We start from the raw sequence: 23,706 nt of genomic DNA on the forward strand, positions 1-23,706 counted from the left end.
CAATGGTATCAATTCCTTCATCCTCCAGGAACTGCCTGCATACTCTCGCCACATGACGCCAGGCATTATCGTGCACCAGGAGGAACCCAGGACCCACTGCACCAGCATAGGGTCTGACAATGGGTCCAAGGATTTCATCCCAATATGTAATGACAGTCAAGGTGCCGTTGTCTAGTCTGTAGGGGTCTGTGCATCCGTCCACGGATATGCTTCCCCAGACCATCACTGACCCACCACTAAACCAGTCATGCTGAATGATTTTATAGGCAGCATAACGTTCTCCATGGCTTCTCCAGACCCTTTCATGTCTGTCACAGGTACTCAGGGTGAACCTGCTATCATCTGTAAAGAGCATAAGGTGCTAGTGGTGGACCTGCCAATTCTGGTATTCTATGGCAAATGCCAATTGAGCTCCACAGTGCTGGGCGGGCAGTAAGCACAGGGCCTACTAGAGGATGTCGGGCCCTCAGGCCACCTTCATGAAGTCTGTTTCTGATTGTTAGGTCAGAGACATTCACACCAGTGGCCTGCCTGCTGGAGGTCATTTTGTAGGCTCTGGCAGTGCTCATCCTGTTCCTCCTCGCCCAAAGGAGCAGATATTGGTGGGTCCTGCTGATGGGTTAAGGACCTTTTACGAGGGGTCCTGTCCAGCTCTCCTAGAGTAACTGCCCGTCTGTCTCCTGGAATCTCCTCCATGCCCTTGAGACTGTGCTGGGAGACACAGCAAACCTTCTGGCAATGGCACGTATTGTTGTGCCTGCCATCCTGGAGAAGCTGGGCTACCTCTGCAGGGTCCAGGTATGGTCTCATGCTACCAGTAGTGACACAGACCGTAGCCAAATGCAAAACTAGTGAAAAAGCAGATGAGGAGGGGAAAAATGTCAGTGGCCTCCACCTGTTAAACCATTCCTGTTTTGGGGGTTGTCTCATTTTCCAAATGCATGCATGGATTTTCTCCTTATATTCCCAATGACTAGCAGTTTTAAAGTGGCCCAGTTTGTCCAAAATTTTGCATAACAGGTTGAACGGTGGTTCTAAATTTGTTGAGTCTGAGTATGGCAGTGAGCACCAGTGGGGCCCCTCAATTGACTCAAGCCCATCTCAGAGCCCCACCAACATCACTGAATTAGATTAACTTGGTTTAAGAATGTTATGTAATTTAGTCCAGTCGTGTATAAAACATGAACATTTCTCAGAAAACCCTTTCAAGTCATAATTGACACAATCTGAACTTTCGCACGTTGGCAAACTCACCTGTAGCACGCATAAATAGCTTGTGTGCTCGACTTTCATATCCATGTGATGACTTAAGTGCAACCCAGTCTGGATTTACCAGATGTGCCCTAAAATGCAACATAGAGAATAGTGATAATGTTAGTTCATGAAGGTAAAAGGATCCTCATACACACAGAAACAAAAAAGAAAACACTAACATACACATATGCACAAAGCAGGCTATGATAAGCAGTCAGCGGTGGATAGTCAAGGCCCCAGTAAAGTAAGTCGTTGTCAGTAGAATTGAAATACCTAAAAAAACAAAATATGAAAGAAGGATGATTAAACTTCAATAATAAATTAACATTACTAAATCGTGGAAAAAGCATTTCATTATCAAACCTTGTAATCTTGAGAGACGCTGTGCATTTTAAACGGGAAGTGTAACAATTTTTGACAGATTCCCTCATTGTATTAAGTACCTCAGGTCTTGAGTCAATGCACCACACCTCCTTTATACTTAAACTTAACTTTTACAAAGAAATAAAAGATGGGCATCAAAGGATCTTATAAATACACTGATATTTTGTGTGGCTGTGATAATCCCTGTAAATGGTGTATGGGAATGGCAGAATTTCAAACTTTAAGTAATGAAATACTGTATTTCAATTGTGTGAGTAACCTGCTGGGTTCCCCTCAGGTGATCACTTCTATTTCTTGAAAGATCAATAGTAAAATCAATCAATAGTAAAACCTGCTCAAACCTGCTTTCAGGAAAATGGCTGAAGGAGATATGATAAGCATACCTCAGCAATAAGTCGTTGGCTTTATATACGTTGTTCAGCCACTTTTGTTTGTACTTAAGCAGCTGACACATATATGATAAACTTGTGTCAACCATTGACTATGACTCTGATGATATATCTTCTTCAACCATTTTCTTTCCTACTCACAGAAGGCAGGATGGGGTAGCATCTTCTGGTAATTAGAAAAAACGTATTATTTTCTTAATGCAATGATGATGGGCGATATATTTTAACAGCACAGTAAATGGAGTATATTTATGACAGGTTTTAGGTCAGTTTAAAAATCCCAACCATACCGGAAGTAAATCAAATTACTACTGTCAACTATACCAAACAAAACTACAGTTAATAGATATAAAAACAGTTTGGGTAGTCAACAGAAGTCTTTGTTTTACAATGAAGCCATGGACAAAGAAAGTGTGCATAACACAGAGCTTAACATACTGTATGCTCATTAAAAAAACACATGAAAGGCTAAACAAAATATTATTAAGAAAAAAGTAAATACTGCTAGCAAGAAAAGGCACTAGAGCAATTAGATCTTTAAAATCTGCAGTATCTAACAAAATCAAAAAGAGCATAAGTCAGGCACATTAATGCCCTGCAAAAAAATTTAAATGGCTGTCTATAGGCTGCTTCATATAATGACAATGATCTTCCATTTTCAAATTATAAAGTAAAAAAATCAGAACTCACGTTCCACGAGATAAGACTTTGTGCCAAGAGATTTAACAATGCCCGGGACCGGAAATAAAAGACGAAGAGTAGGACAGCTGCTGTAGAGGCTTTTAAATGTTTGAAGCGCCGCACAAGATGCAGATCATGCGGCACGGCAGCAAGCCAGCAGCTGATCGAGCAAAGAGGAGGTAAAAAAAAAACCTGTATTTGTTTCCCATTGTATCACTGTTTAAGTGGGGGTTTCGAAAGAGCAACCATGTCTCCTTGGGGTGCGTTCAGCCCCTCTCTCCACAACACAAGCGGCAGAGACACGAAGTGGCTGGCGCGTAGCACTGGCCGGGGGGGTTGGCGAGCAAAGTGAGCAGGGGTGAACCCCCTAGTATATATATATATATATATATATATGGAAGCAAAGGTCTGTGATACAATTTGTTTATTTGTAGCTTGTAATCCACAAAAGGAGAAAATTAATCATGCATCTTAAAACAGCCTTTTATTCATAAGCTTTCAACAACCTACCAGAAGTCATCATCAGAAGAAAATGATTAGACATACAGGAATCAAAGGCAAATGAGTGTGCAGCTGGAGATCAATAAGGTGGGGTTCAGAGGGTGGTGCTCATAAAGTCTTCTTTTATTATTTAGGTGTTCTTCTTTTTATGCCTGCATAAGCTGGGTTCATGTTCAAATGTCTGTTAATGGCGTTTTCATTTGAGAGCCACGATTCAGCCAGCTCTCTGGCACTTTTAGTATTAGCCTTGAATTTTACTTGCACCAGGGCCCAGATAATGTGTGTCTGGTTGAACTTGTATGTGCATATATCAGAGATCATGGGTCCTTCCCTCTGACAGTGTTGCGATGTTCTTGTGTGTGTGTTGCGTGTGTTTTAGATGTTTGTTCCACATGTACAGCTGGGCACACGTTGCATTGTATACTGTATACTGCGTTCCATGTCTCTGATGCAGAATTCTTGCTTTTGGCATTAAAAAGAATAATCTGCAGTTATATGAAAAAAAAATAATAATATATATATATATATATATGTACACAAATACATATATATCCATATGTGAGTGTACGTACATATATACAGGGTGAGTCAAAATTATATTAATATTTGAATGGCGGAAACAATTTATTCACAAAACATACTTCATATGTGCAAGATGATTTACAGGAATGTCTCAACCTGTTCGTTGTCACATTCAGTACACGTACCATATGTGACACATAAATTGTCCACACACACATGCACATATATATATATATATATATATATATATATATATATATATATATATATATATATATATATACTGTATATATATATAATGTGTATATATACTGTATATATATATATATAAACACATAAATATATATATTTATATAAAATATATATACGCACACTCATATATGCATACACTCACACAGTATACGAAATCTACAGCTCTATTCTTAACAAGAAAATTTTAATTTAAAAAAAAAAGAAATCATTTTGTGATCACCTGTGAGACAGATTTTATGTAGACACTACAAGGAATTTAACATGTATCTTTCCTGCCAAAGAATATTAGATATTCTCTTTGGTTCATTAAGTTTAGCTCATTCTAAAAGAAAATTGGAAATGCTGAGGGTTCAGTTAAAGGATAACAAGTAGTTATAAGGTGATTGATGGCTCTGGTTTTCACTCGTTCTATGGGCAAGTCTATTTTTGTTCAGTATTTTTTCATATTTCAAAGCCTAAATTATTATATCTCCTTGCCTGTTAACTCATGTAGGCATTTACGTGAATTCCTACACACAGCATAAATAAAAACGACTACTACTAAGCTTTTATGAAGGTTCCAATGTATTTAATTTTAGTGAGGCAAATTCTGAGCAGATGCAATCAAGTCTTAAAGAAATAAACTGGAAGTAACTTGTAACTGTGGAGATGATTGAGGAGTAATGGGGTATATTTAAAGGCATACTTCTTACCATGCAGAACAAGTTCACTTCAAAATTTAGAAGCAATAGGACATTAAAAAAGGACTACTTAGTGGACGGGTAAGTAGTCAAGAATGAAATTATAGAGAAATGCAGCCCTATAATGCTTACAAGAGAAACAACCAAAACTAATCACAGGGCTTATGAGAACACAAGAGTAACCGTGGAAAAGTAAATTAGAAATGTAAGAGGGCATTTAAGAAGTATATTGCTGCAAATGCAATAGTCAACCCTAAGAGATGCTTTTGGTGTTTTAGCAGCAAAAGAAACGTCAAAGAGGAGATGGAATGTGTTACAAGCAGCACAGGGGAAAATAAATTACAGAAAAAGAAGAAGCTAATACCCTCAATTCTCTTTTTCCAAAGGTTTCATATGTGAAGCATTTAAACACCTCATAGCTTCTTCAGGTAATATTATTGGACAACGAAACATTTTGGGATTCACAGTGCTAAAATACCACTATATATGAGCACACTAAAATCATTGAAACAATAGTTCTCAAGAAAGACTGTTTTATACACATACTGTAAACACTTGTTTATACACCCTTAGGTGTTTTTTTCCTAGAAACTGCCCAATAATGAGAAAATTTCTAAAGACTGGAGGCTATCAAACATGTAGGTGATTGGCCTACCCTAGTAATTTTACGCTAGTGTCTATCATGGAAAAATTTACAATTATAGAAGACAAGCCAAAACAACAGAGGAGCATTAGCCGATAGTCAACACAGATTTAGACGATGCTCTAATTAAACTGCCGAAGGGGTTTAGTAAGAATTCACCCAAATAAAATAAATGACAGACACTTTTGTTCTTTGGATGTCTGAATCTCTTCACTGCTCTCACTATTATTTATTTTGGTATACCTAATTAAGTGGTAAAAGTGGAGTCTTTGAGTTCTAGGGCTGTTTCTGTTTATAATTTATGTAACATAAATGACACGTTGGTTAATTTTTCAGAGGACACCAATACAGATGGATTGATATAGGCCTAGAGTGAGCAAAAGCAATAGGAGAGACAACCAACTAAGCTGATTACAGGAGGGCAAGGTCTGATGGCATGCTCGATTTACATTTGTGGTGTTTTCCCACCAATTCCCAGCAGTCTGAATATTTGATAAACTAGCTGATGAAAACTGACCCAATATGGCCTAATGTGTTGTGTGACTGAGCAGTAATGTCCCCTGCAATTGACTGCTAGCCTCCAAAGTAGATCCCTGCCTTATGCCCAAGCCCCGGTTTTATTGCAATACTGGACTGAATGAATGGGTTTCAAGATGAATAGAAGGATACATGATAACAGCTAAGTAAATGGATTACCATCTTCTATACTAGGGGGCTTTTCCCCCTGCTCACTTCACTCGCTAACCCCCCCAGCCTGCGCTACGCGCCAGCCACTCAAGCATATGTGGATTTCACTTTCCCCAAACAACCAATCTTTTAATTCTCATGGATACGCCTCTTCACTGGGAAGAAACACTACTTTTCCCTGATGGCAAAACGAATTAGACAATCTCCGACTTAAAGTTTAAATCTGAACAATATATTCAATCTCTTTTTGCTGTTCTGTTATTTCACAGAGTAATAATTTCCATTTGTTCACGCTAATGCGATTTTTACTATCATTTTTTGAATTTTACTACTTTCATTATCTCTAACCTGTTCTGCATGTGTATCGCACCAACGTTTTTGAATTCTTTACAACATTCTACTTTGTCATCTACTCTTTGTCTTTTATTTCCGGCCCCGGCCGTTGGTTAAATCTCTTGGCACAAAGTCTCGTCTCGCAGGACGTGAAAGCATCTCGCTAAAAAGTCACGTCTTGTCTCGCCCCAGGTTTTTTTTATTATAATAGAGACATAAGGTAAGTAGCGCCTCCCTTAATTTTCTACCTCCACTTTAGTGCTGCAGACAGTCAAAGTCTACCATGGAAACAACGGATGGAAGACAGGAATGGGACACCTCTGTGTCACACATACACCTATACTACGTCACAGTGAATTTGTAAGAATGTTCTGGGAACACAGCACAGTCCTGCAAAGGAAACCCACAAGAACATAACTAATCTACACAAAATGCACCCCAAGAAAATATAAATCCTAATTCCTTGATGGACTACAACAAAAACAAACAAATATTAACAATCTCTATATAATATAAAATCCAACGGCTGTCTGCTTTTCATGAGAGAACTACTTAACAGATTTAGATTGGGTTTTTTTCTATAATTTGCTTGAACATTCCAGTTGATTTTGCGACTTCTCTCATTGTGCTAATTATCAGAGTTCGCTTGCAGGAGCGATTTATCCACACAAATCTGAGACAGAGGCTGCAGGCCGAGGGGAGGGGGAAGCGTGACGTCAGGACCAGCCTCCATTCGAGTCGGTCTACCTCAGGTCGCGTGTTGGAGTGTACTCTGCCTCCGCTTAGCTAGCACAGCTGGTTTGTTTATTGATTTTTGAAGTTTGTCCTGTTTCACTACCACGTGGGTGGAGCCACGGGAGACAGCTAGTATTGAATATAATTAAGAACAGCATATAAGGTGCAAGCATACGTGTAGTACCCTGTGTAGAACTTTTGACCTGTGTTTGAATATATCTGAATATAATATAAACCTTCAAATCTTCATTTGTGGCTAATTTGACAGCCTTAATATGTGGTATACATCCTCCTCATGTTCCTGTCAGTTTCCCCTGTGAACATTGGAGAATGAGTGGGTGTGTGGTGTGCTTAAAGTGTGTCCTGCAATGGACTGACACCACCATGTGCAGGACTGGTTCTGGGCTTGGGCCAATTTCTGACAGGACAGACAGACAGACATTGTAATGAAAAAAAGGCAATTCAGGGTACAGATGAATGGGGCTAACAAGCATTAATATCACTACATAATTAATAAGCAGCCTGTTTGTACCAGTAATTCTCTAAGCCCATAACTTTTAAATAACAATTCCTTCATACTGATTGTATTTATCTAACAATACATAATTAAAACTTTCTCATTTATGATTTGGCATAGTTTCCAGAACGAAATTCATTATTTTTCAGATATACTGTTGCCAGAACCAAATTAAACAGGAAAGCATAGTAATTCATCATTTAGAAATCTGATTTAATACTTAATTAACAAATGTGTTCATTCCCAAATGAGTACTACTTCAAAAATGACAAAAAAATAATTATGAGAAAAAAACACTGTGAACAATAAACACTGCATAAACATTGCACAATGAATTGCTTTTTTTTAGTCAGTAAAGTTATCTAAAATAACTAGAAACAAAATTTGCAACAGCTTCTATTCATATACATTTTTAAAAGAATGGACTTGGTGCAACCTTTTGCAAATTTTCATTTAGACAAGAACTGAATACCAAACTCTTCAGACAGTCCTATGTTGAACATCCTGGTGCCATTCACATTGAGTGCTCTGATTACAGGTTTCCTTACCATTTGCTTATCCTGAAATGTGCTGTAATTTCTAGCATTTTCTGCATTGGACTGCCAGTCGCTGCAGTACATTCTAATGCTTTTACTTCATACGTACTTCGCTGACTATTACTTCCGGAATAATATGGCACAATAATTATTGTGCAGCTCCAATCATATTTACATTCATGCATCTATAATATGAAATAATAGTATTTGTTAAAAAATAATGTAAATTATATATATATATATATATATATATATATATATATATATATATATATATATATATATATATATATATACTAATAAAAGGCAAAGCCCTCACTGACTCACTCATCACTAATTCTCCAACTTCCCGAAGGCTGATTCCTTACAGCTTACTTACAAAAGTTGGGCAGGTTTCATTTCGAAATTCTACACGTAAGGGTCATAACCGGAACCTATTTTTTCGTCCATATACTATAATAGACTTCTGCTCGATGCCCGTGGGAGGCGGGGTTATGCCTCCCACGTAATTTAGTGCCTGCCCATATAAGGCCGTCCATCAGCGGCAATCCAATAGAAACATTGCCGCTAAATATTCATGGGTGAAGGACTGTGCTTATGCAGAGGAAGATGAGATGGTCAGGGTGGTGTTTGGCACAAACTCAGCGAAACTGCAAGAGAAACTTTTAAGTGCCGAGTCTTAGCTAACATTAAATACAGCCGTGGACATTACACGAGATGGCACCAGCACAGCTGAGAACCTTCGATACATGTACACCGAGCGGCTCACGTGAACTGACGCAGTGCGCAGACAAAAAGCAACAGTTCCAAAGAGTGCTGAACAAAAACCGAATTACACAATTGAGAAGGCAGCAAAAAAAAATATGAAACGTGTGATACATACAGGCATATTCATAAGTGCAGCTACTGCAGAAACAAAGCACACGGTGGAAAAAGTCAATGTCCCGCTAAAGGAAGACAGTGTAAAAAAAAAAAAACCCATGCATGCAGTGTGTCACGTCTCAGATACAGAGGAAGACGAGCTGTTTATTGATGCAGTAAGAAACGAATCGATGAATGAATTATCTTTACAACGATTGACAAACACGGAATGTAACTTGAACACAACACATCCTACAAATACGAACCTGATTGAAAGAAATAATGATAATCAAATCCTTGATGACAGCAACACTCATAACACTCACAAAACAATTACTGTATATTGACAATCATGTTACATTATTTTTAAAATGTTTCCTTTTCTTTTTCATAACTTCTTTAACACACTACTTCTCCGCTGCGAAGCGCGGGTATTCTGCTAGTATATAAATATATATATATATATATTCCCGAATATATAAAGTCAAAACTTGATTATATAAAGTCACTGTCTGAATATATAAAGTCAAAGGTTGAATATATAAAGTCATCGCTGGAATATATAAAGTCAAAACCTGAATATATATATAGTTAGCGTCGGAATATATAACGTCAAAACCTGAATATATAAAGTCAGCGTCAGAATATATAAAGTCATTCCTGATTATATAAAGTCAACATCGGAGTATATAAACTCACTCCTGAATATATAAAGTGAAAGTCAAAATCTATTGATTGAAACGACTCTGAACTGAACTAAGTTAACAAAAACATATTCAGAAAAATAAATTAAAAAAAACACTGTTCGGTTAATGTTTTGAAAATGATGCATGTACCCTGCCCAGGATTGGTTCCTGCCTTGCGCCCAGTGTTGGCTGGGATTGGCTCCAGCAGACCCCGTGACCCTGTGGTCGGATTCAACGGGTTGGGAAATGGATGGATATTCCAGCTGACTTTGTATATTCCGACGCTGACTTTATATATTCAAGTTTTGACTTTATATATTCAGAAACAAGTTTTGACTTTATATATACCGACGCTGACTTTATATATTCAATATTTGACTATTTATTCCGACAGTGACTTTATATAATCGGGAATAACTTTTTCTTTACCATAGAAATTTAAAGACTAAATTCAACTTCCATTCCTACCAAAGATATTTCTGGCGACTAAATAGAACCTACTTATATCCAAATTTGAGCTATTGAGCTGTCGCCTGCCTGCCTGAATAAGTCACCCTTGCTTCGCTCTTACTTTTTTACCGTTCATTTAATCATGGCTAGTGGCGGAAAAATTATAAAATGGAAGGATTACACTGAGTATGGCTTTACCAAAACAATTATTGATGGCGAATCGATTATTCATAAAGCTTAAATTGGCGATCTGTTTTTCTGTGTTAACCTCATATTTTTTCATACTTCTTCTCAAACCAATGGGTTGCGAGGGTAAAATGAATCGGGAAGCGCTGATCAATGTAATCAGTGTACCAGGAAATCATGCATTGACAGTTCTCCTTTGCTTGTATTGCAAAGTGTGATTAAATGCGTGATTTTTTAATGCGTTATGGAGCACATGCATCAAAGCTTCTCAGCTGTGCTTGTGCTAAGAAAAAGAAACATTTTAAAAATAACGCAACATGATTGTTAATGTAACCTTTTGTAAGTAGTGCCTGGAGGATTCAGTGTGGAGAAACTGTAGAGACAGCGTGTGTATTAACTTGTGGATTTTTCTGTGAGTATTTGGTGGCAGCGTCACAAAGTCGCTTCCGTAATACTGCGTTATAGTGATGGGTCGTTCTTGAACGATTCGTTCATTTTGAACGAATCTTTAATGTGACTCGGGAAGAACGAGTCGTCTCGTGGGAGTGATTTGTTGAGTCGCGCATGCGCATTTGCACAACTTCCTATAGTTTCTATATTGGAATTGATTCACCTCTTTCGAGTCTTCAGGTTTTTCGAGTCATTTGTTCATCACGTGACAGCCCCATAAGCTTAACCAACTCAGTCTGAACCAGAAACAGAATTGATTAGTTCATCGCTCGAGTCTTCGGGTTTGAGTCGTTCGATCATTACGTGACAGCCCCATAAGCTTAACCTATGCAGTCTGAGCCGGAAAGAGAATTGAACGAATTGACTCGAAAAAAGATTCGTTCATTTTGCTGAACGAGACTCAAAGGTCCGAGTCAGTAAAATGATCTGAACTTGCCATCACTACTGCGTTAGCTGCGGAGCTCAGCTCAGAGCAAAATGAGGTGAATGGGAGGGGAGATGATGACGTGACTCCCCCATCCGCCTTAACTGTCAATCCCCAACAAACACAGTCTCTCGTAATTTGCATAAGCACAGCCCTTCAACTGCAATTTTAACTTAGTTACAAAGTGATCAAAACTCTCGTTTACATCCTGCGTCTTCTCTTTAAACTTGTATCCCGCATTACCCATGGGCATGACAAACGCCAGCGGCAGCCTGTCTATGAACTTAATTTAAACTTTAGGTTTACACCGTGCTTTGTTTCCGAAGTAGCAGCACTCATGAATATGGTTGTCGCTCGCTTCTTATTGTTTCGCTGCCTTCTCAATTATATAATGCATGTTTTCTTCAGCACTTTTTGGAGCTCTTCCTGGTTTTCTACACACTGCGTTGACAGTCAGTTCACATGATTACGTGGGAGGCGTGATGATGTCACACAAAACTCCACCCCCACGGCTTTTGAGCTCAACTCCATTACAGTAAATGGAGAAAAATAGCTTCCAGTTATGGCCATTAAACGTAGAATTTCGAAATGAAACCTACCCAACTTTTGTAAGGAAGCTGTAAGGAATGAGCCTGCCAAATTTCAGCCTTCTACCCACACGGGAACTTGGAGAATTAGTGATGAGTCAGTGAGTGAGTGAGTGAATGAGTGAGTGAGTCAGTCAGTGAGGGCTTTGCCTTTTATTAGTACAGATGTATATATATACCCCGATCTACATACTCTCAAATAGACAAACCACACGCCGTGGCGCAATGGTAGAGACTTCGCCTCTAGCGCCGACATCCGAGGTTCGATTCCCGACAGGGGGTGCACTGAGTATGTATGCGCTCTTCCTGATTCATTTTACCCTCGCATCCCCTTGGTTTGAGACGTATGAAAAAATATGCGGTTAACGCAGAAAAACAGATCACCAATTGAAGCTTTATGAATAATGGATACAAAGCGCGTTCCAAAGACTGATCGGAGGCAAATTTCATTTCAAAAGACTACCTGACGGAAGGCTTGATAAAAGCGTGGTTTTGTGCAAACTGTCCAAATACGAACCTGATTGAAAGAAATTATAATCAAATCCTTGATGACAGCAACACTCATAACGGTCACAAAACTATTAGATTCACAATCATGTTACGTTATTTTTAAAATGTTTCCTTTTCTTAGCACAAGCACAGCTGAGAAGCTTCGATGCATGTACTCCATAATGCGTTAAAAAAATAACGCATTTAGCAAAGGGTAACTTTTGTCAATGCATGATTTCCTGGTATATCGATTACATTGATGCACACATCAGAGCTACAAAAATGTTAGAGTTGGAATAAAGCGTGTTCCTTGATAAAAGCATGGTTTTGTGCACACTGAAAAGCAAGCAAAATTACATGCATTACAGAAAGCGGACTTTGTGGCTCTTCCGTAACCGTTAGTAATTCTAATTACATCTAATTAAAAAATGTTCAATGATCACACTGTTTTAGCCTAATGTACAAAATAATTTTGGCTAAGGTTACTCAGAGTTTAAAGGTGAAACTGGTCAAATTACCTTTTATGTTTCTGCCTTATTTTTTTAAGAAGAAAAACTGCACTTTATGTTGAAATTTTTGTTATTATTATTTAAAGACAATACCATTCTGAAAATGTACTTAAAGTACTTAAAATACCACTTTATTTTTAAGTCTGCCCAATTTTAGCCAGAGATGATATTTTTGTTTCTGTTTTGAATTGAAATGCAGTTTAAAAGCATTTTTTTTTTCAGAAATTAAAAGAGCTTGAGTTTACAATATTCATGTCCATGTCTATTATTTGATTCTGTCGCCCACTAAAACCCTTTTAAATTAAAAAAAAACATTTGCGATTTGGGGCAAAATTTTCATGTGTGATTACATACAATTAATCAAGATTAATTATTACACAGCCTCTAATTAATTAGATTAATTTTTTTAATCGAGTCCCACCCCTAATATATATGTAGATATATATATGCAGATTTGTATATATATATATGTGTATATACAGTATATATGTAGATATGTATATGTATATATGTATATATGTGTGTGTGTGTATATATATGTGTATATATATATATATCTGTATATATGTATATATTTGTATATGTGTATATATGTATAGATGTATGTATATGTGTATATATATGTGTTTATATATATGTTTATATGTGTGTGTGTGTGTGTGTGTATATATATATATATATGCCAGCAACACTCATGACAATGACAACACAATTACATTGTCAATCATGTTACGTTATTATTAAAATGTTTTTCTTTTCTTTTTCATTACTTCTTTAACACACTACTTCTCCGCTGCAAAGCACGGGTATTTTGCTAGTGTATATATAAATATATATATATTTTTTTGTTTGTGTATATATAAATATATATATAAACTATTTCAGGTGACTACCTGTTGAAGCTCATCGAGAGAATGCCAAGAGTGTCCAAAGCAGTAATCAGAGCAAAGGGTGGCTATTTTGAAGAAACTAGAATATAAAACATGTTTTCAGTTTTTTTGTTAAGTACATAACTCCACATGTGTTCATTCATAGTTTTGATGCCTTCAGTGAGAATCTACCAATGTAAATGGTCATGAAAATAAAGAAAACACATTGAATGAGGAGGTGTGTCCAAACGTTTGGCCTGTACTGTATATACACTCACCTAAAGGATTATTAGGAACACCTGTTCAATTTCTCATTAATGCAATTATCTAATCAACCAATCACATGGCAGTTGCTTCAATGCATTTAGGGGTGTGGTCCTGGTCAAAACAATCTCCTGAACTCCAAACTGAATGTCAGAATGGGAAAGAAAGGTGATTTAAGCAATTTTGAGCGTGGCATGGTTGTTGGTGCCAGATGGGCCGGTCTGAGTATTTCACAACTTTGACTGAAATAACCACTCGTTACAACCGAGGTATGCAGCAAAGCATTAGTGAAGCCACAACACGCACAACCTTATGGCGGATTGGCTACAACAGCAGAAGACCCCACCGGGTACCACTCATCTCCACTACAAATAGGAAAAAGAGGCTACAATTTGCACGAGCTCACCAAAATTGGACAGTTGAAGACTGGAAAAATGTTGCCTGGTCTGATGAGTCTCGATTTCTGTTGAGACATTCAAATGGTAGAGTCAGAATTTGGCGTAAACAGAATGAGAATATGGATCCATCATGCCTTGTTACCACTGTGCAGGCTGGTGGTGGTGGTGTAATGGTGTGGGGGATTTTGTCTTGGCACACTAGGCCCCTTAGTGCCATTTGGGCATCGTTTAAATGCCACGGGCTACCTGAGCATTGTTTCTGACCATGTCCATCCCTTCATGACCACCATGTACCCATCCTCTAATGGCTACTTCCAGCAGGATAATGCACCATGTCACAAAGCTCGAATCATTTCAAATTGGTTTCTTGAACATGACAATGAGTTCACTGTACTAAAATGGCCCCACAGTCACCAGATCTCAACCCAACAGAGCATCTTTGGGATGTGGTGGAACGGGAGCTTCGTGCCCTGGATGTGCATCCCACAAATCTCCATCAACTGCAAGATGCTATCCTATCAATATGGGCCAACATTTCTAAAGAATGCTTTCAGCACCTTGTTGAATCAATGCCACGTAGAATTAAGGCAGTTCTGAAGGCGAAAGGGGGTCAAACACCGTATTAGTATGGTGGTCCTAATAATCCTTTAGGTGAGTGTACAGTATAAACTACCACAAATATTAACGGGAAAAAATTAAAAAGGGATAAAAGAAAACTTCTGATTTGGAAGTCATGTCACAGTGAGGCATTATACAGGCATATTTCTATTGGTATAAAGATTTATCTGATTTCTAGTGGCTACTATCAGTGACAAGCCAGAAGCCAGATCAGTGTAAATCTTAAACAAAACTATTAACTAACTTAAGTTAGTAAAGTTCAATAACAAAAAAGGAAAACAGTATGAAATACAGAGCTGTAAAAGGCCGCTGCTTACACAGCAAATGAAGTCAATCTTTACATACTATATACAGACATGGCCGAAATTATCGGCACCCCTGGAATTTTCCCAGAAAAAGCACCATTTCTCCCAGAAAATGATTGCAGTTCCAAATGTTTTGGTATACACATCTTTATTTCCTTTATATGCATTGGAACAACACAAAAAAACAGAGAGAAAAAAAGCCAAATCTGACATTATGTCACACAAAACTTAAAAACCGGGCTGGACAAAACTATTGGAACCCTGAACTTAATATTTGGTTGCACGCCCTTTGGAAAAAATAACTGAAATCAAGCGCTTCCTATAACCATCAACAAGCTTGTTACACCTCTCAACTGGACTTTCCCACCACTCTTCTTTTGCAAACGGCTCAAGGTCTCTCAGATTTGAAGGGCGCCTTCTCCCAACAGCAGTTTTGAGATCTCTCCATAAGTGTTCAAACAGATTTAGATCCGGACTCATTGCTGGCCACTTCAGAACACTCCAGTGCTTTCTGGGTGCTTTTCGAGGTATGTTTGGGGTCATTGTCCTGCTGGAACACCCATGACCTCTGACGCAGACCTAGCTTTCTGACACTGGGCCCTACATTGCACCCCAATATCTTTTGGTAGTCTTCAGATTTCATGATGCCTTGCACACAGTCAAGGCATCCAGTGGCAAAGGCAGCAAAACATCCTCAAAACATCTTAGAACCTCCACCATGTTTGACTGTAGGTACTGTTGTTTTTTACTGTTGTAGGCCTCATTCCGTTTTCTGTAAACAGTAGAATGATGAGCTTTACCAAAAAGCTCTACCTTGGTCTCATCTGTCCACAAGACGTTCGACCAGAAGGATTTTGGCTTCCTCAAGTATATTTTGGCAAACTCCAGTTTTTATGTTTCTGTGTCAGCAGTGGGGTCCTCCTGGCTCTCCTGCCATGGCGTTTCATTTCGTTCAGATGTCAACGGATAGTTCGAGCTGACGCTGTTGCACCCTGAGTCTGCAGAACAGCTTGAATATGTTTTGAAGTTGATTGGGGCCATTTATCCACCATGCGGACTATCCTTCGTTGCAGTCTTTTATCAATTTTTCTCTTCCATCCACATCCAGGGAGATTAGCTACAGTACCATGTGTTGTGAACTTCTTGATTATGTTGCGCACAGTGGACAAAGGAACATGAAGATCTCTGGAGATGGATTTGTAGCCTTGAGATAGTTTATATTTTTCCACAATGTTTGTTCTCAAGTCCTCAGACAAATTTCTGCTCTTCTTTCTGTTCTCCATGCTTAGTGTGGCACACTCAGACACACAATACAAAGGTTGAGTCCACTTTTCTCCATTTTAACTGGCTTCAGGTATGATTGCTATATTGCCAGCACATGTTTCTTGCCACAGGTGAGTTCAAACGAGCATCAAATGCTTGAAATAAAACGATTTACCCACAATTTGGAAAAGGTGCCAATAATTTTGCCCGGCCCATTTTTGGAATTTTATGTGACATGATGTCAGATTTGGCTTTTTTTGTCTGCTTTTTTGGGTTTTTCCAATGCACATAAAGGAAATAAACATGTGTATACCAACACATTTGGAATTGCAACAATTTTCTGGGAGAAAATGGTGCATTTTCTGGGAAAATTCCAGGGGTGCCGATAATTTCAGCCATGAAATTGTAAATACTATATATCTAGTATATCTACCTTGTGGCACCGCCCAGGAGGACCAGAGGAGGGCTTGTACCTCCTCCTGACCGCAAGGGGGCATCCGTCCTGGTTACGCTGGTGGCCTCGGGTAGGGGGCATGGAAGCCCAGCCCTGTAGGGGCCCATGGCCACCGCCAGGCGGCGCCCCACTTCCAGACCATCATCTGCCACAAACGGCCGAGGCAGGAGCCTGGCCGGGATGCCCAGGAGGACCGGAGGAGGGCCTGTACCTCCACCAGACCACGAGGGGGTGCCCGCCCTGGTTATGTTGGTGGCCTCGGGTAGGGGGCATGGAAGCCCAGCCCTGTAGGGGCCCGTGGCCACCGCCAGGCGGCGCCCCGCTGTCTGAACAGCCCTGGAGCCCAGCACTTCCGCCACACCAGGAAGTGCTGGGGAAGACGACAGGGGACCCCCGGACGGCTTCCGGGTGCGCAGCCGGCACTTCCGCCACACAAGGGTGTGTCTGCGGAGGAGTGCCGGGGAGCAGCTGGGGCCCATCCGGGTTCCCATAAAAGGGGCCGCCTCCCAGCAGTCGGTGCGAGAGTCGGGAGGAAGGAAGACGGCTGGCGAGAGGACAGGAGGCGCCAGAAAGGACTGTGTGGCCTGGACTTTGGGGGATCGGTGCTGGAGGCACTGGGGGTGATTGCACGGTAGAGACTTGTAAATATTAGTGTAAATAAACGGTGTGTGGTAAAATTATGATGTCCGTCTGTCTGTGTCCGGGCCAGCGTTCACAACCTATATTATATATAAACATATATCACTATTTTATATTTATACTATGGGGCTCTGCCCCCTGCTCGCTTTGCTCACCTATCTGCTGGCAGGTGCTATGCGCTCGCCACTTTGCGGTTCTGCTGCTCGCGTATGGGGAAGCGGATGTATAATTTAAACAGATTGTAATTTTCATGGGAATTGTTACATATGCATAATAGAACTACCTATTTTACATTACAGTGAGTTATTAACCATAGTAAAAAATAGTAAAACATAATAAATTGAAAGAAAATTATGTTTCATGTTGCGTTAGAGGTATTCGCTGCGTTATAAGTTTTCATTGTGTTTGGCTTTGAAATTAATGCGCATAATACTTTTTAAATTTACACTTTTGCTGTAAAACTTACAGTATTTGGAATTAACCTTTCATCAATATTGCATTGAATTTTGATTCCGTGTTTGGACTTGCATCATGACAACGCAACGTATAACTGCCTGTGAGTGAATATCGTTTCCTTCTGTCTAATAAATAAACCGACTTTTTTGAATGTTTGTCCTTCTGATTCGTTAATTGTCATAGCAAAGGCTATTCTAAAAGGAAACTTAACTTGTTAATACAAATGGCATATCAAGATCTCCGTTGGTGTCTAATGCTATCCCCTGAAGATGTACCTTTCCTGTCGCCTGTTAAAATTTTACATGTCAGAATTGTTCGACCAATTTTGAATACAACTAATCTTGTTGTATTGCACAGCCCATCACTCAGACATAAATTACGCAATAACATTACGATACAACCTTCTTTCTAGAGTAATTCGGCTGGTGAAAGACCAGACGGTGTTAACAGTTGTAGATATTCTTCGTGATATTGTAAGTCGATGTTTTCATCTTCCGCACCATCACCACCAACTGTTTCAGCAGAGTCTATTGATTCGCATTTAACCAATTTGCCATGTAACTGATCGACAATTTTCATGTTAATTCGTTTGACTTCATCATTTCTCGGTGCTAGGATTGCCATGTACTCATTTCTTCTGTTGATAACCCTTCAGGATGAAATTTTTCAATAAGATTTGGACATGATATGTCTTCTTTTATTGGGAACTTAAATAAAGTAAGGAAAATGTTAAAATTTATAAGAGCTGAGAGTGCAGGAAGTGTGTCTGACAAAAGCATTCACACGAATGAGAGGTGAGTGGATCGCAGGTGTGGGCCGTTAACCAGAAATGGTTGAGAGGAGGGCGGGACTTGAGAAAATCTCTTGGCAAAAGTCTCGTCTCAAGATTTTCTTTTATTATATACATACAGCCAGACAGACAGTTAGAGAGAAAGACAGATAATTTGTGGTTCCAATATATCAAATCCATCTAAAGGAGTAATACTAGAAGCACTGTAAAGCTGAAGCCTTCAAAATTTCCAATACTCATTATGTATGGAGTTAGTATATCAAGAAACAGTGGCTATAAAAAAATACAATTTGTTTCAATTCAAATAATTATTATACAGAAGAGCTCTGTACACATTTAGAGATATCAAAAAGCAAGCACATACCATGCAACGCATCACCTTGTAATAAATACCAATAAATATAAATATGCACAGATTTTATGCTTAATAACTTACATTCCCAATGTGCCAATGCATTAATCATTAAATCAAAAAGTAAGCATATTATCGCACTAGATGACAAAGGAAAAGAGAAAAACAAAAGTGCAACTTACACAGAATCACTCTACCTTTAACCAACTCATTTTAAACAAAATATTACAGGCTAGTTAAAAATAAAATTCTACACATCCTTCTAAGTTATCTACTCCTACATTAGACATATTATAAATAGCCAGTTGCCTAAGACATGACCTCCACTGCAACAACACACAAGTGCAATCCAACGAATTGTTTTTAAAAATTACTGATGAAAGGACTCTGCAGGCAATAATAATAAACCCCCCAATAAAGACTCAAACCAAAAAAACAAACAAGGCCCAGTTTCTAATTATGAGGCTAATTCTGAATTACCAATTTTCTTCACACGTAAGTCTTTGGGGATGTTAGAGGCAAACCAAAATATCAACAGAAAAGCCCACCCAGACATGGGGAGAGTATGAAAACTACACATAGCCTTGGGATCAACAGTCAGAAGGTTGGATCAGAAAGGCAGCATTCTGTGCCACAGTGAATACTTAATGAATTAGTTATACTGTGTGTGTTAATGAACTATTGATAATTTAGACAAAATGTATTTTGAGATATTTTTGGAGATTAAAAGATAAAAAAGCCCAGTAATTGAAATTAAATTTGATAAATTAAAATCAATTTTTATAACACAATTTGAAAGTTTAAATGGACAACACTTATAAAGCCAGTGAATGATAAAAGCTGTTAAAAATAATTTTACATATGAATATTAAAACATCCGAAACATTTAAACTGAAGGTACAGCATTTTATTTATTACGATTTTAACTTAAGTATAGATCATATGTAGTTCGATTCAAGTAGAATTTAACTACAAAATGCAGAGCATATTACAAAGTCTCATTGCATAAAGGTAAACAGGAGATCAGTTGATAAAGAAAAGTGAAATGAAATGCTTAAAGCTGCCACTACTACTCAGTCCACAGAAATAAGAAAACACTGTCTTGTCCCTTTAACTGGCTTTGGGATGGTTTTTATATTTTAAAGAGGTAACATAAACAGCTAGCATCACTACCCACCCTATGGCCCTGAGCAAACTAGAAACCTTGTTGTACCAGCATTCAAAAAATTCAGGACACTATATTAAAAAAAAGAAACAACATCTCTCTTGAGAAGACAAAGGAGCTTAATTGCTGCCAAACACATGCACTTCTTTGGGTCTTCGTAACACTTACAAAGCATAAGTAAATAGAATAGAATTGAATGGAATTTATTGTCATTGCACAGATGTACAATACAGTTTTCCAATCTCTGACCAACTAAGAAAGAGTCACTTTTGAGTGGTCTGAGGTGGCTTCACTGTGACACATTTCTCTTGATGTTCCATATTTAGTACAAGACCTATGAATCCTTCATATTATCAAGTAATTTTACCTTCATGTCAATGTGCCACACTGCACAGACATGGCTAACCCACCTTAAAGATGTTTTGTGGGTGTTAAGAAGGCCAGAAGAGACCTTTGTTAAGGTCTTGTTACTTAAGAGGAAATGAATAATAGTCCCCAAACTTAAAGTGTTGCCAGTTATCAAGTAGCGTGGTGGGCAGCAGGACTTTAGGGGCATTGAAAAGTTGGCTTGATGTTGTTTTGGAGGAGTTACACAGAAGCTTTGTTGGGCTGAATGGTCTGTTCTTGTCAATTTCCATTCTAATAGATAGATAGATAGATAGATACTTTATTAATCCCAAGGGGAAATTCACATAATCCAGCAGCAGTATACTGATACAAAGAAACAATATTAAATTAAATAGTAATAAAAAATGAAAAAAAATTAAAATAAAATTAATGTTCGCATTTACTCCCGGGTGGAATTGAAGAGTCGCATAGTGTGGGGGAGGAACGATCTCCTCAGTCTGTCAGTGGAGCAGGACAGTGACAAAAGTCTGTCACTGAAGCTACTAATGTTCTAATTAATTAATTAATGTTCTAATGATAAACACAAGTCTGATTGAGAGCTTTTCACTTTGTAAAAAAAGTAGCGCTAAAATTCCTCGGAATTATAAAAAAAGCAACGTGGCAGTTAAATTATTGGTCATACAAAGAATATTGTCTCACATTTACTAAAATTCTAATTTGAAAGATTACAATTTTATGTATGATTTACATTATAAAATGTTACAAAAAAATTATTTTCAGAACAACACTTTTTTTCAAATGTGGAAATCGGAACTGTTTCTCAATAACACACCCAACATACATAATTTTAATCCTGAAGGCAAATACAGTGCCCTCCACTATTATTGGCACCCCTTGTAAGACTTCGTAAGAAGCATTAGAAACAAATCCCGTCTGCTGAAGAACCGTCATCTTGCACTGAAAAAATGTGAAACATCTAACTTTTACTTGAAACAAGTTCATTCAAAGAAAAACAAAGCCCTCGTCAAGAAATAAATATTTTTAACAAAGACACACACGTCACAATTGTTGGCACCCTTGTCATTTAAAATGCCTTTAAATTGGGCCTTGTTAGGTGGACTGGAGTGTATAGGAACTTTCCAGCTGAAATCAATGACTTCCTGATTAACTGGGATACAAATGTGAGGAGACACAGAACCAAATTTCCTGAGCCAACCATCATCATGGCAAAGAAAAGCGAACACTCAATCTAAATGAGGGAGAAGTGTGTTGCCCTTCATAACTCAGGGAATGGTTATAAAAAATAGCTACTCGCCTGTAAACACCCAATTGTACAGTTAGGGCAATAATTATAAAGTGGGCATCAACTGAAACAGAGACAGACTTGACCAAGTTTATTTCCCCCACACATACAGTGAGAAGGAGAGGCAATAATATCTCCAAGGATCACTGATGGGAAATTGCAAGAAAAAGTCAAATCCTGGGGTTATCAAGTCTCCAAAACCACCATCAGACGGCATCTCCATTAGGAAGGTACGCCAGAAAGAAGCCTTTTCTGTCAGTTATCCACAAACGCAAGTGCTTGGAGTTTGTAAAACATTACTACAACTTTGACTGGAACTATGTTCCATGGTTGGATGAAACAAAAACTGAACTTTTTGGCAATAAACATGCAAAGTGGGTTTGGTGTAAAAAGAAGGTTGGCTATAATGAAAAGAACCTTGTCCCAGCTGTGGAATATGGTGGAGGTTCTGTGATGTTGTGGGGCTGTTAGGGTACATGGCATAATGGATTCTGTGAAATATCAGGAGATTTTAAAACAAAACCTGGCTGCCTCCACCAGGAAACTAAAACTGAGTCATCATTGGATCTTCCAGCTGGATAATGATAGAAAACACATGTCCAAATCAGCCCTGCAATGGTTAACTGACCACAAAATCAAAGTTCTGTCATGGCCATCTCAGTTCCCTGACCTGAACCCAATTGAAAACCTGTGGAGTGAGCTGAAGAGGAGAAGACACAGGAGAGGGCAGAGGACCCTGGATGATCTGCAGAGATTATGGAAATTATAAAACGTTACAAAATAAGACTCTGTGTTGTTATATTGGCCAAGGGAAGAGGTACAAAGTAGTACATGCAGGGGTGCCAACAATTGTGGCATGTGTGTTTTGTTAAAAATATTTATTTCTTGACGAGGGCTTTGTTTTTCTTTGAATGAACTTGTTTCAATTAAAAGTCAGATGTTTCTCATTTTTTCAGTGCAACATGATGGTTCTTCAGCAAGCAGTGATTTTTTTCTAACCCCTTTTACTAATTTTCACAAGGGGTGCCAACAACAGAGGAGGGCACAGTATGTATCTGCTGCTTGTATACTCATATTCAGATTTTTTTCCCCCAAACATTTCCTTATTTGTCGTATTCATCAGATGTGTGGAATAACAAAGCTTGATAAGATCAGGACTGAGAGAATCAGAGGTACAGTTAATATTGAGGAAATCCCGAAGAAAAAACAGGAAAAAAGGTTAAATGGCACAGATATGTAATGAGAAGAGAGGTAAACAATGTAGGAAGAAAAATAATAGACTGAGGAGAAGTGGATGGACTGTGTGAAGAGGGAACTATGGTAGGAAGGGCTATCACATGAGGAAGTGTACAAAAGACGAGAATGGAGGAGGCTGGTCAAGTATAGCAACCCCACATAAAAGTTGAAAAGCTTTTGAAGATTAGATACACCATAAAAAATCCTGACTAGGCTCACACTTATTGTTGATTCTGAATTGAATGGATGCACTCTGTATAATTAAATCATTCATTTTCAAATTTGTATTTCAACTTTAGTGTCACTGCAATACGGGATCAATTACGCATACACCAAATCACATCGAGCCAGCTCAGAACTGACCGTTAACCTACCCTGCATGTGTTTAGGACGTGGGAGGTCAAGACTGCCAACACCACTAAAGGTCGGGGAGCAGCACTGCTGATAAACTGTGCCACCCTGTTGTCGTATCAGTGATGCCAAAGGAAAA

The 23,706-nt window shown here is 38.5% G+C and overlaps 1 protein-coding gene across 3 annotated transcripts in view; it reads right to left on the bottom strand.

Moving 5' to 3' along the window:
* alg6 (ALG6 alpha-1,3-glucosyltransferase) overlaps positions 1–23,706 on the bottom strand; it is an 87,688-nt gene that overhangs the window by 62,829 nt on the left and 1,153 nt on the right. For 2 of the 3 annotated variants that reach the window (XR_005630441.1, XM_039734572.1), the window contains exons 3-4: positions 1,438–1,527; positions 1,255–1,343 (exon numbers count right to left, since the gene is read on the bottom strand). Coding sequence is in view for 2 of the 3 variants with exons in the window: in XM_039734572.1 (XP_039590506.1) it covers positions 1,255–1,343; positions 1,438–1,527 (179 nt within the window). In the remaining variant the exon portion in view is untranslated. Of the gene's footprint in view, positions 1–1,254; positions 1,344–1,433; positions 1,528–23,706 lie in introns of those variants that run through there. The other variant, XM_039734573.1, reaches the window with a different exon arrangement.

This window comes from Polypterus senegalus, chromosome 14, assembly GCF_016835505.1.
Source record: "Polypterus senegalus isolate Bchr_013 chromosome 14, ASM1683550v1, whole genome shotgun sequence".
Classification (NCBI taxonomy): Eukaryota; Metazoa; Chordata; class Cladistia; order Polypteriformes; family Polypteridae; genus Polypterus; species Polypterus senegalus.